Source organism: Rhinatrema bivittatum, chromosome 1, assembly GCF_901001135.1.
Source record: "Rhinatrema bivittatum chromosome 1, aRhiBiv1.1, whole genome shotgun sequence".
Taxonomy (NCBI): Eukaryota; Metazoa; Chordata; class Amphibia; order Gymnophiona; family Rhinatrematidae; genus Rhinatrema; species Rhinatrema bivittatum.
In genome coordinates, this window is record NC_042615.1 from 783,418,809 (window position 1) to 783,436,968 (window position 18,160).

Sequence of the window (18,160 nt, forward strand, 5' to 3'; positions counted from 1 at the left end):
CCCGCCCCCCTTTGAATGAGGCCGCTGGTGCAGCCCATTCCAGATCTATCAGTTGCTGTGCAGCTTGCAAGAAGGGACAATGGCGGGCTGTAGGACGAAGACCTTCCAGCAGGGGGTTCTGTGTAGATGGCACCGTAGTGCTGGAGCCTGTAATATCCAACTCCGCCAGGGACTGAGATATGAGGTCAGAGAGATCTTCCTTGGGAAAGAACCGCCTCATGGTTTGATATGGCTCCATCCCCGAGGGGAGTTCCCCCTCCTCGGAGGGTTCTGATTCAGTCTCTGAGACATCAGGGTCCGCCTGAACCGGACTGCCCGGAGGCGGGTGCGCTCGCCCACGATAAGGGCGCGAAGGTCCAGGGGCAGGGTCCGCTGGAGCAGCCACAGTAACAGCAGGGCCTGGACGGGAAGCTGATTGCATCTGCACAAAGGCATGGATCCTCTTAAAGAGATCCACCCAGGAAATGGAGGCGGTCTCAAGCCGACGGGGTACCAGGTCCCCCGGAATTCCAGATTGTTCGAGACTGCCTGCGAGGTCCGGGGTGGCCCCTGGGGAACTGTCAACAAACCTCAGTTGAGACTGGTCCTGGCCCGAGGCACCCACTGCCTCCTCACATTGGGCACAAAGGGAGTTGGCTCCTCGCTGTGCGTGGCTCTGAGCTGGCATGCTGAGCAGAGGCCAAGAGCTTTCACGCCGGATTCAGGAGGCGCCGCCACCGGGGCATTCGAGTGTTCCATTGCGCTTTGAAGAATATGCGTTGAATAATATGCGGCAGCAATATGCGCTTAATACAAGCGCTTAATATAACATGCGCTCAACAATATGCGTTCAATAATAAGCGACAGCTATATACGCTTAATACAATATGCGCTTAATAAGCAGCAGCTATATACGCTTAATACAATATGCGCTCAATAGGAAGCGGCAGCTATATATGCTTAATACAATATGCGCTCAGCAATATACGCTAAACACCATATGCGCTCAATAATATGCAGTCAGCAATATACGCCAAACACAATATGCGCTCAATAATATGCGGTCAGCAATATACGCTAAACACAATATGCGATCAACACAGGCGCCTATCATGGGCACTCAATACCTGAACAGGGCCAACAAAATGGCGACCTCCGTGGTGTGCCGCCTACAGGCAACGCCGCCGATCCTCGAACTTCGGAGACCAAAGTAAAAGTTGTGCGCCTTACCTGATCCTCGGCGCTTCCCGGCTGAAACCCGGGCAGTCTCCGGCTGCGGGGGGAGAGGGCAAATACCTTCACCGCCGCGCTTGAGGAATGCACCAGCTGCCTCCCAAGTCCACGCCTCTTAGCTCAACCCAAGGCCTTTCCTGCTTGGGGGCTTGGTCCCTGCCGCGATTCGGCCACCGGACCGAGGCCGAAACTTCCGAGGGACCACGGAAATCACCTTGGGAAACTCAACTGGGGGAGGGACCGATTGGTATCACCGCAAGAGTGCGGGGCTCGATGTTCTGTAGAAGTTTAGGAAGTAGAAGTAGAAAATAGAAAGTAGATTGGAAACACGCTCAGCGAGCGTGCAGGCTCTCCAAACTGCTTTGGAGACGGAAATTACTGAAGAGCTTCACTTCCTGTGGGGGTATATGTACCCGTGCTGACGTCAGATCCGTCTCCAACTGCTAGCACGAGCACACTATACCCACTTGTTCTGAGTCCATCTGGCTACACGACAGGAAATTGTTGATTTGATATTTCTGGTCATTTTTCTGTTATTGTGAGTATTTGCTGTACTCTATTTTGCATTTGTTTTAACGTAAGTCACTGTAAGCATCTTCCTGAAATGGCATCTAACCAAACTAGAAAAATAGATAAAAAGGTTTGTCTTCATGTGAGCTCTGTTCTGTAATCTTTGCATATGCATTGGTGGAAACAACAATATTTAAGCATAAGCGTGTACAGATCAAACCTGTCAATAACTAAATTGCAGTAAGTGACAACAAAGAGATATGGCCAATAGGTCTGCAACCTATTTTTATATATCTGGAAAACAGATATATAAAAATATATATCTGGAAAACAGATATATAAAAATTTTGCATTATGAAAGTTCCCCAACAACTTTGATAACAATAGGAAACTGCACAATAGTGATATAATATAGTAGAGGACACTAAAAAGGCCATTGACCATCCAATCTACCCAATTATCCCTGTCCACACAGCAGGTATATAGCAGAGATATAAAAATTTGACCATATTGAGGACATCCTTTCTTTGCCAGTCATGTTTTGTTTGATTCCTCAAGTTTTTTACTATCCTCCATACAAAATCCAATCCCCAGATCCCAACCCTTCATCATGCATTACTACTAAACTCCATAATAAACCAGACAGTTATAAAACTAAACTGTCCTAGATCTAAGTGGCCTTTCTGGAAAGTATGCTGCCATCAATAACCTGCTGACACCAACACTTGTTTCCGAGGGAGTTGTGGCCTGCTGGTTCCAACCATTCTACACCGAAGCAAGAAATCTGTGAGGGAGTCAGTTGGCCCGTTAGATGACCAAGGGGTTAAAGGGGCTCTTAGGGAAGATAAGGCCATTGCAGAAAGACTAAATTAATTCTTTGCTTCTGTCTTTACTAATGAGCATGTTGGGGAGATACCGGTTCTGGAGATGGTTTTCAAGGGTGACGAGTCAGATTAACTGAACCAAATCACTGTGAACCTAGAAGATGTAGTAGGCCAAATTGGTAAACTAAGAAGTAGAAAATCACCTGAACCGGATGGTATGCACCCCAGAGTTCTGAAGGAACTAAAAATGAAATATCAGATCTATCAGTTAAAATTTGTAACCTATCATTAAAATCATCCATTGTACCTGAAGACTAGAGGGTGGCCAACGTAACCCCATATTTAAAAGGGCTCCAGGGGAGATCCAGGAAACTATAGCCCTCTGTGCCTGAATTCAGTGCTGGGAAACTATTCTAAAGATCAAAATCACAGTGCATATAGAAAGACATGGTTTAATAGAAAACAGTCAGCATGGATTTACCCAAGGGAAGTCTTGTCTCACAAATCTGCTTCATTTTTTTGAAGGGATTAATAAACAGGTGGATAAAGGTGAACTGGTAGATGTAGTGTATTTGGATTTTCAGGAGGTGTTTGACAAAGTCCCTCATGAGAAGCTTCTAATAAAACTAAAAAGTCATGGGATAGGAGGCGATGTCCTTTCATGGATTACAAACTGGTTAAAATACAGGAAACAGAAGGTAGGATTAAATGGTCAATTTTGTCATTGGAAAAGGGCAAACATTGGAGTCCTTCAGGGATCTATACTTGGACCACTGCTTTTCAATATATTTATAAAATGATCTGGAAAGGAATATGATGAGTGAGTAATCAAATTTGCAGATGATACAAAATTATTCAGAGTAGTTAAATCACAAGCGGATTGTGATAAATTGCAAGAGGACCTTGCAAGACTGGAAGATTGGGCATCCAAATGGCAGATGAAATTTAAATGTGGACAAGTGCAAGGTGATGCTTTAAGGGAAAAATAACCCATGCTATAATTACACAATGTTAGGATCCATATTAGCAGCTACCACCCAGGAAAAAGATCTAGGCATCATAGTGGATAATACATTGAAATAGTCTGCTCAGTGTGCTGCGGCAGTTAAAAAAGCAAATGTTAGGAATTATTAGAAAGGGAATGGTGAAGAAAATGGAAAATGTCATAATGCCTCTATATCGCTCCATGGTGAGACCGCACCTTGAATACTGAGTACAATTCTGGTCGCCACATCTCAAAAAGGGGATAAGGGAAGCAGGAAAGGGCAAAGATCAAAAGGTCTACAATAAAAAAGCGACTTAATACAAGCGGCTTAATAAAAGCAACGATGAAGAAGGGCAAACCTCATAACAGCAATGAGATTAAAGGCCCATGCCTATAAAGGCGGTGATGAATTTGGGCGCCTCCTCCTCGGCTCTTCCCACCCCCTTGCTTATCAACACTCTCAGTACTCAATCCACATCTTGCTGGGAAGGAGTTATTTATTTAGCTTGCTCCTTTTTTTTTTTTTTTACTTGCTGCTTTTATTTTTGGCATCATTCCCTCAGCTCTCTCAACCACCCTCCGCCTTACCTCCTCATCCTCCTCTTTGCTCCCGAGTTGGTTGATTTCTCCAGGCTTTTTGGGAAAGTGTTTGATGTTTGACTTTGCCGCCTCCGGTCCTCAGGCACTTCCAGGTCCAAGCCAAAAAGTGCAGAAGACAGCAGAGAGGAGGATAGGAAGGAGGAAGGAAAAAGAAAACGACAACTGTGTGGAGAAGGAAGAGGGGGTGAGAAGAATACCTAATCGCCCCCCCCCCCTTTACTTAGAAGAAACCAAATATAAAGAAGGCTCGGGTAGAGGAGGAGCACAGCCTGGAGGGGGAGAGCTAAGCCAGCGTTGACCCACCATGCCCGGCTGGAGCAGCTCTCAGGGCCAGGAACCCCTCTGGATGTGGATTTTGCTGAACAGCACCTTGCCTCCCATTCTGCATCCCCAGCAATGAAGATAAGGGGGGGGGAGGTAGCGCCGGGGCTTCGACTGCTGTTTTCCAGCATGGCTGGGGAAGAGGAAGAAGAGGAGTGCAGAGCAGGGGATCCGTGGCGGTCGTATCCCGGCGGAAGCTGCAGCAGATCCCCGCTCATGGGAGCAGGGGATGGCGGGCGGGCAGCAGCCCGGAGACTCAGCTCATCTGGAGCGGCTGCATACCCCGAGCTCCCACCCGGCTATAACTTTCCGTGTCACAGCTTGGCTGGCATCGCCGATCTCTCCCAGGGTGGGGGTAGGGTGTGAGCGGTGGGCTTTGCACTTTCTCTGTCACTGTTTTTTCACCCCTTTGGTCCCCCTGCGGCTCTCGGGATCCGGCTCCGGAGTCGCTGCTGCTGGGCGCCCACGACTCTGTTTGCACTGAGGCAGTGGCTTGGGCTAAACTTGCTTTCCCTTCAAGTAGACGCGGGAATAAGAATCGACATGGACTTCAACAGTAGTGGAGAAATGGCAAGCAGATTGCTCTGATGAGCTGCTATGTGGTGCCCATATTAATCACCGCCTTTATTAGCATGGGCCTTTAAACTTATCAGCATTATGAGGTTAGCCGTTCTTCATTATTGCTTTTATTAAGCCATGCCTTTGTTTGTGGCACTTTTATTGAAGCCCTTTTGATTTTCACCCTTTCCTGCTTGCCCTTATTGAAGTAAATCTCAAAAAAGATATAGTTGCACTGGAGAAGGTACAGACAAGGGTGACCAAAATAATAAAAGGGATGGATCAGCTCTCCTGTGAGAAAAGCTAAAAGGTTAGGGCTGTTCAACTTGGAGAAGAGACAGCTGATGGGGGATATGATAGAGGTCTTTAAAATCATGAGAGGTCTAGGACAGATAAATGTGAATCGGTTATTTACTCTTTCGGATAATAGAAGGACTAGGGGGCCCTCCATGAAGTTAGCAAGAAGCACATTTAAGACTAATCGGAGAAAATTCTTTTTCACTCACCGCATAATTAAGCTCTGGAATTTGTTGCCAGATGATGTGGTTAGTGCAGTTAGTGCAGCTGGGTTTAAAAAAGGATTGGATAAGTTCTTGGAGGAGAAGTCCATTACCTGCTATTAATTAAGTTGACTTAGATAATAACCACCGCTATTACTAGCAACGGTAACATGGAATAGACTTAGTTTTGGGTACTTGCCAGGTTCTTATGGCCTGGATTGGCCACTGTTGGAAACAGGATGCTGGGCTTGATGGACCCTTGGTCATACCCAGTATTGCAATTTCTTATGTTCTTAGGCAGTGCTTCCTTTCTTCACTCATTTTGTCCTTCCATCTCTCTCCTTGCCTCTGATCTTGAGAGGATGAGAGTGCTATGTCAGAAATATTGCTACCTCCCAACCCTGTTCTTTCTACTGTTTTAGACTATGACAATAAAAAGGACCATTATGGCCATTTAATCTTCCCAACCCACCCCTGGTGCAATTCCACAGACTTCAGTTCATTTATGTTTATTTGCCACTTCTTCAACACCAGGTATCCTCTAAGCTTATCCCATGTTTTTGTAGACTTCCATTACTGCGTTTGTTTTCATCACTTCCAGTGGAACTCTATGGCATGCATCTACCACCCATTCAGAAAAAGTTTTTTTATTCTGCTTCTGAGTCTACCCCCTTTGGATTCTCATGCGTGTCCTCTTCTTGTACAGCATTTTGTCTTCTGAAAAAAAAATGTGCTTTTGTTCTTTATTTATACCTTAGAGGTATTTGAAGATCTCTATATTTCCCTTGTCTTTCTTTCCCTCTAGGGCATACAGAGGTTATAGGTCTACACCACCTTCCAAAAAGTTCATCTTTTGTTGACCTATAGCCCTCAAGTAAAATGCATTAAAGCAATGGTTTGTTCCATGTATCCACACATTTCCACTACTGCCAATTGAAAAATATATTCCAGAACGCCTTATAAAATACAGTAGAAATAAAAACATGGAATAGCTTGGTTAGATAAGAGTACTTCTGTAGCTCTAGTGTAATCAACTGCCTTAAAAGCACACACCAAATGAACTGGCTCCATTTGGGTTAAACAGTACAGTTTAACATGACGAAAGGATAAATTCAACAGTTCCTGTTCTTCCTCTCTGCCAGGTAGTACACTTTAAAGCAAACACTTGACCATCAACACCAAGAAGCTGTCAAAAGAAGTCTGGGATAAAGTTGTGTAAAGGTACAGGTCTGGGAAATGGCATAAAATCATTGCAAAGTCCTTGACAGTCTCTCACAACATGGTCAAGACATTTACTAAAGAAGCAGAAAGCATATTGTCACCAAAATCCTACCTACATCAGGCTAGCCCTCCAAACTGGATGACTGAACGAGGAGGAGACATCAGGGAGGCAACCAAGAGGCCAATGACAACTTTGAAAGAGCTACAGGTTTCCATTGCAAAGACTGGCCAAACAATATACTAAGCACTCCACAAATCTGTCTATATGGAAGGGTGGCAAGAAGAAATTCATTAATCAAGAAAGCCCAACTTGAATACCATTTAGAAGTGCACCCAGGGACATGTGGGGAGAAGATTGTGTTGAAAGAAACTGTTACAAATCTAGGGGTGAAGCTAGAGAGACAGCTAAGCAGCACCACATTTTCTCTGTAGGGCAGATATATTTTTATGGGCTGAGGCCAATTAGGAACTTATGATATTATTTGTCCCTAAAAGATCTGAAGAGAGTCACTTATGCTTGCATTTCCACTATAATTCACTTTGTCATGGGCTTAGCTTAAAACAGGGGTAGGCAAACTATCCCACAGGATCAGCTTTAAAAGTGCAGTAATAGAACAAACAGCATAACTGGCTCGCCATAATATAGAACTGTAAACTGCCAAACAGATTGGCAGTAGGCGATTAAGAAATCCATAATAAAGTAAAATAACTTCATGGCTACCCCTGCTCTCATCATCAACAGCCCAACATTGTTGGCCTTTGCCGAAATCATGCACAGGGACATTCATGGAGCTACAGCAGCCTTGTTCTCTTGCTTTCTGTGCCACAGATAGTTTTGGGTGGGGGGGGGGCAGCTGTAGTGGACAGGAGTCAATTATTAGATGTCAGTGGACCACACTGGTAGAAGAAAAGTCAGCCAGCACGGTGGCAGGAAAAGAAGATGCCAGTTGCTGCTGTCATGACAGAAGCTTAAGGAAGTTAAAGAAGCTTAAGGAGAAGGTACAGAGAAGGGCTACCAAAATGATAAGGGGGATGGAACAACTCCCCTATGAGGAAAGACTAAAGAGGTTAGGACTTTTCAGCTTGGAGAAGAGACGACTGAGGGGGGATATGATAGAGGTGTTTAAAATCATGAGAGGTCTAGAACGGGTAGATGTGAATCGGTTATTTACTCTTTCGGATAGTAGAAAGACTAGGGGGCACTCCATGAAGTTAGCATGGGGCACATTTAAAACTAATCGGAGAAAGTTCTTTTTTACTCAACGCACAATTAAACTCTGGAATTTGTTGCCAGAGAATGTGGTTAGTGCAGTTAGTATAGCTGTGTTTAAAAAAGGATTGGATAAGTCCTTGGAGGAGAAGTCCATTACCTGCTATTAAGTTCACTTAGAGAATAGCCACTGCCATTAGCAATGGTTACATGGAATAGACTTAGTTTTTGGGTACTTGCCAGGTTCTTATGGCCTGGATTGGCCACTGTTGGAAACAGGATGCTGGGCTTGATGGACCCTTGGTCAGACCCAGTATGGCATTTTCTTATGTTCTTAAGTTTCAGAGGTAGGAGTGATGATCTTGGGGTCTGTGGGGAGAGTGCTAGGTTCAGGGAGGATTTGGAGATCCTGAGAATGGGGAGAGAGATACAAGGGTTTGGCTGAGGAGAATACTGGAGAAAGGGAGGATACTGGTTGAGTCATTTATTAAGAGGAAGAGATGAAGGGGTCATAAACAGAGTGGAGCACCATTCTGGAGTACATGAGGACACAACCACCACTGTAGCTCTCTTGCCATTAGTGATGTGATTGCAGTGCAGTTTGCAATCTCCCACTGAGAGTGCACTGGAGAAAATGTATGTGAGGGCGAGTCAAGGGATCTATTTGGATGGCAGGAGCCATATGACCAAGCAGTATGAGGAGTTTTCTGGCAGTGATCCTCAGTTTGGCAAACTGTATTTTTGATGAGAGAGAGACTATGGTCAATCTCTTATCAGTGGGCAAGAAAGGCTTCCGAAGCAAGGAGTATATGCGGGCCCCTATGAACCGAAGATTCTAAATGGGTTCTAGGTTGGATTTCTCAAAGTTGATGAGAAAACCTAAGTTCTGAAGCAGACATATGGCCATATCCAGAGAATGGAGAGCTGCTTCTTGAGAATTTGCCATGATCAGCCAATTGTCTAGGTATGGGGAGACCTGAATGCCCTGACGATGAAGATGCACTGCTACTATTGGGGACTCTGGGGGCAGAGGAGAAGCCAAATTGAAGTATTTTGTATTAGTAGTGGGTCAAATGCACTTGGAACTGTAGGCAACGCCACTGGGCCGCGTGAATTAGAAGAGTATAGGTGTCCTTGAGAGCCAGAGCACATGTCTACTTGCCGTGCTTAATGAGTTTATTTTGAATAATAAATTCTTACATGTGTGCAGATTTCAAAACTACAGGTACACACCCATACATATCCCTGTATGATGAATCATTTTAAAGAAAATTGTGTGTACAATACATTTCAAATGCATTCAGATCGAGTCACTGACTAACTTGCAGTTTCAGATGCCATTTGTATCTTCATTGCTGATTTTCTGCCAGGTCACTAACCTGGAACCTTTTTGAATGGCAGAAAATTTCTTCTTTTTTCACACTAATGGAAGTGATATGTGAGGCCACCACAGACCTCAAAAACGTACTAGTTTTCTTTAGAAAATCAGCATTGTGTAACTTCATAGTCAATATGAGCCAGACAATGACAATCCAATCCAATCCAATCATGGTTCACAGCTGAGTCTGTCTGGCAAGCTGCAAGTAAACATTAGAAGTCTAAGCAGAAATGCAGGTGCTCAAATAGGCCTGGCAGGATAGCTATGTGGTTCAATATGGCAGGTTGGTAGTGGCAAAGCATCAATCTGAAATGCTACTGGTACCTGGGAGACTGGATGTTTGGGTAACAGTGGTGCTAATATTGGTGGCAGTTGAGATATTGTGAGACTTTGTAGTTGGAAATGGGGCAGCGGAATGTTAGGTGTAAACTATAAAAGGAAAGCAAAGTTGCTTACCTGTAATGGGGTTTCTCCATAGACAGCAGGATAAATAAGCCATAACCAATGAGTGACAATCTGACAGCACACACAGACACAGCTCTCAGAGCTCAGAAATATTTCTGAACATGCACAGGAGTTCCCATGTGTGGTAGCTGCCCCCAAGTCCCTCAATATCATCAAAAACTTAAAGCATGCAGTTGACTCTCCAGGGAAGAAGATGAGTAAAACATATGGCTGATTTATCCTGCTGTCTATGGAGTATTCCCATTACAAGTAAGCAACTTTGCTTTCTCTTTCTCCATTGACAACAGGATTAAATCAGCCAAACCAGTGAGAAATCCCAAGTTGAGGGTTGACTTGTGGTAACAATGAATTTATAAAAAATCCTGGACCACACATGGTAAAGAGTGGACTACTAGATGAACAGGTTGCACAGAACTATTTGTCTCTCTAGGACATACTATCTAGACCAGGGGTGGGCAAGTCCGGTCCTCGAGGGCTGCAAACCAGTCGGGTTTTCAGGATACCCCTAATGAATATGCATGAAATAGATTTGCATATAACTGAGGCAGTGTGTATGCAGGTCTCTCTCATGCATATTCATTAAGGATATCCTGAAAACCCGACTGGTTTGCAGCCCTCGAGAACCGGAATTGCCCACCCCTGATCTAGACAATAGTGGGATGTGAAGGTGTGAATGGATGACCAAGTGGCAGCTTTGCAGATGTCTTCAACAGAAGTGGCCCTCAGATGAGGCACTGAGGTAGCATTGGCTCGTACTTGATGAGTCTTGATAGAGACTATAAGCTGTAAGCCAGCTAGAACATAGTTTGTGATACAGAAAGCTAACCAATTGGAGAGAGTTCTTTTTGCCACTGCTCTTCCCAATCTGTTGGGATCAAAAGGAAGAAATAACTAAGAAGCTTGACAAAGAGTAAGTCTTCTGTAAGTAACATGTTAGGTCTATATTACAGTCTAAGGAGTGAAAAGCCTGTTCTCTTTTGTGCACATATGGTTTTGGAAAGAACTTGAGCAGTACTATTGCTTGATTGAGGTGGAATGCAAATACCACTTTTGGGAGATTTTTAAGCTGTGTGCAGACAACTCTGTTGAGAAAGAACTGAAGATAGGGCAAACAGGAGACAAGGGCCTGTAATTTGCTCTTTTTTTTTTTTTTTGCCAAAGTGACTGTCACAAGGAACATTACCTTCCAGATATAAAATTTCAGGTCTACAGACTTAACCAGCTCAAAAGGAAAATTCATGAGTTGAGCCAGGATCACATTAAGGTCCCACAGTACTGGTGGTTTACTGACCAGAGGCTTGATATGCCACAGTCCCTCCATAAACTTGGAAAGCAAAGGGTGGAGAGAGATCGGAGCTCTGTCCACCTAATAAGCCGCAATGGAACTGAAATGCATCTTGACAGAAGCAGTTCTCAGGCCAGATGACAAAAAGAGGAAGAGATATTAGAGAAGATCTGAAACCGCAAAAGAAAGTCCAGATAGCTGGCCTCACAGCATTCAGAGAACCTGTTTCACTTGAAACTAAGACCTAATGGTGGAAGATCAGAATATATATATATATATATATATATATAATATATATATCTTTATAACCTGTTTTTTGTTAATGCATTTAACTGTTTTAATGTATAGTTTCTCAGTTGTTTTCATACTGTTTTATGTACAACGCAATTGCGTATTTTTCGTTCTCTGTACACCGACGTGATATCTCTGATGAGCGGCGGTATATAAAAACCAATAAATAAATACATAAATAAATATGGACCTATACCACCAGGACAAGGACCAACCTTGACAACATACCATTCCTGTTGCAGAAAGGCTCTGATGAGGGCCATTAGAGTTCCAGCCCTCTTGACTGGCAGGAAAACCTTCACCTGAAGCAAGATCATCTAGGGGTAGGGCCAAGTTGGACTTAGAAAAATTGTCGATAAATCCCAGGGACTGAAGAAGCTGAATCATTGTGTGGAGAGATTCCAAAATGCCTGCCGAAAGAGGAACTTACCACCAACCAATCATCCAGGTATGGGATCACTTGGACTCCCTGCTTCTTAAGCTGCACTGCTACAATCGCAAGGCACTTCATGAATACTTGAAGAGCAGCCTAGAGTTGTAACAGGAGCCCTTTGTACTGCTAGTGTATGCCGTCCACCACAAATCTGAGGAACCTCTGATGGACAAGGAAATTAGGGATATGAGCATGGGTGCCCTTCAGGTCCAGAGCACACAACCAGTTCTTCAGTTGAATGAAGAGCAGAATTTTCTGAAAAGAATTAATTTTGAATCTCTCAAACCTGTTCAAGTTCCTTGGGCAAGGATGGACTTTAACTCACCAATGAATTAGAAATTAAATAATAGCACGAAGAGAGCTCCATGGCCGACTCTATGGCCTTCTGAAGCAGAAGGGATGTTATCTCCAGCCATGGCTGATCAAAATTTGCAGATGACATAAAATTATTTAGAGTTGCTAAGTGGATTGTGATATATTGCAGGAGAACCTTCCAAGACTGGAAGACTAGTCATCCAAATGGCAGATGAAATTTAATGTGGACAACTGCAAAATGATGCAATTAGGCAAAAGTAAATCACGTTGTAGTTACATGATGTTAAGCTCCATATCAGGAGTTACCACCAGGAAAAATATCTGGGCATCATAGTTGACAAATTATTAAAATCATCGGCTCAGTGTGCTGCAGCAGTCAAAAAATCAAATAGAATGTTAGGAATTTTTAGGAAGGGAAAGGTGAATAAAACAGAGAATATAATAATACCTCTGTATTGCTCCATGATGAGACTACACCTTGAGTACTAAGGGCAATTCTGATCACCGTAGCTCAAAAAAGATATAGTTGCACTGAAAAAGGTTCAGCAAATGCGACCAAAATGATCAAGAGGATGGAATGGCTCTCCTATGAGGAAAGGCTAAAGAGGTTAGTGCTGTTCAACTTGGAGAAACGATGGCTGAGCAAGGTTATAGAGGTCTATAAAATCACAAGATTAGAATGAATAAATGTGAATCAGTTATTTATTCTTCCAGATAATACAAGGACTATAGAGCATACTGTGAAGACAGCAAGTAGCACATTTAAAACAAATCTGAGAAAATTCTTTCACTCAATGCATAATTAAACTCTGGAAATCATTGCCAGAGGATGTGGTTAAGGCAGTTAGCGTAGCTGGGTTTAAAATGTTTGGATTAGTTCCTGGAGGAGAAGTCCATAAACTGTTTTTAATCAAACTGACTCGGGAAATAGCCACTGCTTATTTCTGTTATTAGTAGCATGGGATTTATTTACTGTTTGAATATTTGCCAGGTACTTGAACCCTGGATTGGCCATTGTTAGGCAAGCCTAGGAAAAGAAGAAATCAGAAGAAACACATGGTATGCAGCTTTACTTGGAACTGCAAAGACTGCTTTTTTTGCCACCTGTGCTCCCCTGGAAAACAGCAAATGATCCAATGAAAACCTTACTTTCAGCTCAACGGCCCTGCATCTTCAGATGCTGAGCCCTTCAACTGTCATCAATGACAGATTTCTGGTGAAGGCACCCAGTATACACAATCCACCACTTGTCTCAATTGTACATGTTCTGCCATTTCAGAAAGAGCTATTACTATGTCTGCAAGTGTCTTTTTCTTTTTAGGTTTAGCAAGGGAAGGTACAGAAATAAAGATTAACAAATACATTTCTTGACTAGCTTATGAGTATTAATACTCTCCATCAGGTCAGGATTCAAATGTGCAAAAGATGACATTACCAGGAAATATAAATTTCATCTTGTACAGCACTGTGTATTCTGCCAGCACTACGTAAGTATTATTAAACCTGACTTCCATGAAGAAAGTTAAATGTAAGCACACCAAACAGATCTTTATTTGGATAAATTCCTTTAGAAAACGGTCTTCCGAAATGACTTAAAGGGGACCTGTGTGTCTCACAAACTCATCTCTTTCGATGGTTCTAGGATTCCAATTTCCTCCAAGACCACTATAGCTATGAAAATTGCAATACAGAGCAATAATTTTAAGCCGAATAAAGATTTTATATACTTTGCAAATATTTGTAAATCAGTATATGAGGTAGGGCCAGATATACTAAAAACAATTTTCCCATCAGTACAAATGGAGAAAACACTTTAGCAAAGATGTTGTGTTCAACTTTATACCATGGAGAGGTTGTGTCAGCTTCTGTTCATTTAGAGATTAATTAAAACATACAGTTTGATCAGGGATTCCTAAACTTTTGCACACAATACTATGTTAGTAAATATATTTTTTTTAAATATGCAAAACCCTCAGCACTTGTACTGTGATGATGAAGGATCTTACTGAAATCATTTTGTCAGTCTTTAACTCAGACAAAAAAAATAATGCAGGTAACACTATGGGGTAGATTTTCAGAAAGCGCGATTTGGCGTACTTTTGTTGGCGCATCAGGCGCAAACAAAAGTACGCTGGATTTTAGTAGATACACGCGTAGCCGCGCGTATCCGCTAAAATCCTGGATCGGCGCGCGCAAGGCTACCGATTCTGTATAGCCGCGCGCCGAGCCGCGCAGCCTACCTCCGTTCCCTCCGAGGCCGCTCCGAAATCGGAGCGGCCTCGGAGGGAATTCTCTAACGCCCTCCCCTCACCTTCCCCTCCCTTCCTCTACCTAACCCACCCGCCCGGCCCTGTCTAAACCCCCCCCTTACCTTTGTCAGGGGATTTACGCCTCCCGGAGGGAGACGTAAATCCCCGCGCGCCAGCGGGCCGCTAGTGCGCCGGGATGCGACCTGGGAGCGGGTCCGGAGGGCGCGGCCACACCCCCGGACCGCCCCGGGCCGTAACCACGCCCCCGGGCCCGCTCCCGACACGCCCCGAAAACGCCGCGCGGATCAGGCCCGCCCCCGACACGCCCCCCTCTGAAAACCCCGGGACTTACGCGAGTCCCGGGGCTCTGCACGCGCCGGTAGGCCTATGTAAAATAGGCGCACCGGCGAGCAGGGCTCTTAAAATCCGCCCCTATGTGAACACCAGTAACATGGAAGCAGCCAGAATACGCCAACGCTCTTCTTTTACAATGAAGAACTGGGAAAGGAGTACAAACCTTGAGTGTTCCTGAATGATGTGACTGCTTGCCTGTATGGATTCGGTGCATCGGGCGCATCAGTCAAATTAGCAAGCACCAGTAACAGCAGAAGACTCTGATTGGCTAATGGTGAAAACGGTTCCTGTTGAGGTGGCGTTTTGTTTCCTACTCCTCCTAAAGTAAGGACTGTCCACAGACCAGCTGAGAAAGAGAGAGAGAGAGAAATAAACATATTTTTCAGTTATTCTGTTTAAGTCGTCATTTTTTAGGGCTCCGCCAACAGGAAGACAACCATACTCTATCATAAAGGTAAGAGTTGTACAATAGACTCCATCAAAGGAAACTGTGCATGTGTGTATATATATATATATATATGAAATTATGCACATATTGTATATCTACCAAATAGCTAAGTTACAGTACAAAACAGAAAAGCAGGATTTGTGATGTGATCTATAACTTTCCAGGACAGTCCTGCAGAATTGCAAATTAACTCTTCACAGGTAGCCAATAGATTACTTTTCTATGTAACTATTTTTCTTCCATAAAAAGTAACTAAAATTATATTTTATGCAAGGATGCAAAATCTCCTGTAATCTACTTTTTTTTTTGTTTGTAATCTTTTTTATTGAGTTACATATGATATAAATGCAACAGTACACCACTCAGAATTAAGTTTCAGTAATAAGTGTAACACAGGTCTTACTGTGAATCAGGTAATCTACTTTTTAAGTTTTTTCTTCTAAATCTGGTAAGCTTTCTCTCTCTCCTGTGGGCCTCCAGTCCTATAGGTGTTCATTTGTGGCTATCTGGGATTTTTTTTTCCCAAGTTCATAACCCCTCTCACTGAAGTGTTAGTCTAGTAGCTGTGAAACATGAATTGCAGAATCCTCCAGATCCTGGACAAGTGTACCCATAAAGCGGTTGGTAGGCTTTGCCACTGAGCATAGGCTAGAATTTCATCTCGGGGCTAGTTTCCCCAAAGTCTACCCGCTCTAAGAGCACGAGTGAGCTGAGCCATCAGGGTAGCAGCCAATCTCTATCCCCTCAAAAGAAAAACGAACTATTAAGACCATTCTAAAATCCAAGATAAATGAATGTTTTTTTCTTGTCATAATGTCTAGTCCAAATTGTCCTAAATGGTTTATCAACAAATCATGTTAAACAGAATTTTTTTTGTACTTTCCTGTCTTAATTTCTCTGGCAATTTATTACACATGTATGGTGCTGAAAATGAGAACAGCCTTTTCCTAGTTAACTGCAATTGGAATGCCTGGCTGGAAGGAAATACTAATAATCCCAATCCTCTAGATCTTAAGGATTTTTGGGGCTCATATTGTTGTAACTTATTAACCAGCATGCATTTATTCTCTAAGTAAAGTAGTTTGTGAATGATCATCATTTTAAACTGAGACCTTTCACTCACAGGGAGCCAGTGTAGCTCCTTCAATACTGGAGATTTGTGATCCTATCTACCCTTGCCACTTATGGCCCTAGCAGCTGCATTTTGGCCCATCTGTAATGCTCAAATAAACTTACCAGCAAGCCCAACAAAGAGGGCATTAAAATAAGCACGGTGGTTCAAAACGAGCATGTGCACCACTGATCCGTATCGTTGAGAAGGCAATAGTGCTCCTAATAGTTTAGCCATCTTAAGTTTATAAAATGCAGTCTTTGCCACATTCTTTATGTGGCTCACCAGATGCAATCTGGAGTCTAATAAGAAGTCCAAACTTCTTACATCAGACAAGATCGGTGGCGAGATCCATTTAAAGTTGATCTGTTACCCACTGAAAGGGGGGGGGGGGGAGCAGTCTTTTCCCCACTCACAGCAGCCTAGTCAGACACATTCAATGCAAGTCCTTTTTTCTCCTAGCCAAGTATGCAAAGTCTAATAAAATAAAGGCAGTAGAAAACTCTCTATCACGAGGGAAAAACAACTGAATGTCATCCGAATAGATGTAGTACAACACTTCCAGCTCTCTTAACAATCATTCAATATTTGCTACATATAAATTTTAAAGCATTAAGGAAAGAAAAGAGCCCTGACAGACTCCCATGCTCAATGAATGCCGATATGAGAATGAAAGGCCTAACTGCACTTCGTTTTTGCCTTTTAAAAGGGATTCAAACCATTGTATTACTGTCCCCTCTAGTCCAAATTGTCGTAAATGGTTTATCAACAAATCATGTTAAACAGAATCAAACACAAAGGATAAATGGAAGTGCATAACAAGCCTGATCCTTCTTGCTCCAAGCATCAATACAACTCACCCAACAGCAATGCTAAAAGTAACCGTGTTGAGCCCCTTTTCGAATCCAAGCTGGCTATGGTCCAACAAATTTTCAGAATCTACATAATCATTAAGATGTTGCAAAACACTTTTTTTCCAATATTTTGGAAAGTGGGGGAAGATTAGATACCGGTCAATAATTTGTGAGCACTTCTACTGGAATCTCTTCACTTTTATGCAACAGTCTAACAGTTGCCAGCTTCAAGTACTCAGGAATGATGCCAGTACTTAATGACCTGTTTACTATGGTCACTATAACCCTATAAAAATAATTTCACAGCATACTTTTTCATTAACAAGATTCTGTCAGGAGCAGTAAAATCTGTCATGTGAAGATTACTTCCTGCTTGCTATTTGTCTCATACAAGCATTCCTATTTTTCTTTATTCAAAACTCTTTCCATCTCTCTTCTATACCCAGGAAAAAGTAATATATGATTTTAAGAATCCTATGGGGTTAGCTCCATTCTGCCTGTATATTTGTGTACACTCTGCTAGCAGCAGGCAAATGGTATTGTAAAGAAAGGGAGAACCCACATAGAAACTTAGAATAGGATGGTGGACTCAGTCCACACAAAATCCTTAATTACAATGCCAGAGACTCAAGCTGATCTTTGGTTTTCTCCACACTTCTCAACTAGGGTTCCTCTGTAGCTATCCCAAGGCTTTCTTGAATTCTTTTTTTTTTTTTTTAATTTTTTAATTTTCATAAATTTCAAACATTCACAAGAATTACCTTGGTAAGTAATCATAAGAACATGCCATACTGGGTCAGACTAAGGGTCCATCAAGCCCAGCATCCTGTTTCCAACAGTGGCCAATCCAGGCCATAAGAACCTGGAAAGTACCCAAAATCTAAGTCTATTCCATGTTACCGTTGCTAGTAATAGCAGTGGCTATTTTCTAAGTCAACTTAATTAATAGCAGGTAATGGACTTCTCCTCCAAGAACATAACCAATCCTTTTTTTTTTTTTTTATTAATCTTATAAACAATACTGACAGCAATGTCC

The 18,160-nt window shown here is 42.9% G+C and overlaps 1 protein-coding gene across 4 annotated transcripts in view; it reads right to left on the reverse strand.

Moving 5' to 3' along the window:
* Positions 1 to 18,160, reverse strand: part of DYM (dymeclin) — a 1,075,019-nt gene that overhangs the window by 580,281 nt on the left and 476,578 nt on the right. For all 4 annotated transcript variants that reach the window (XM_029580368.1, XM_029580383.1, XM_029580376.1 and 1 more), the window contains exon 9: positions 14,875 to 15,057. In XM_029580368.1, coding sequence (XP_029436228.1) covers positions 14,875 to 15,057 — 183 coding nt within the window. The remainder of the gene's footprint in view (positions 1 to 14,874; positions 15,058 to 18,160) is intronic.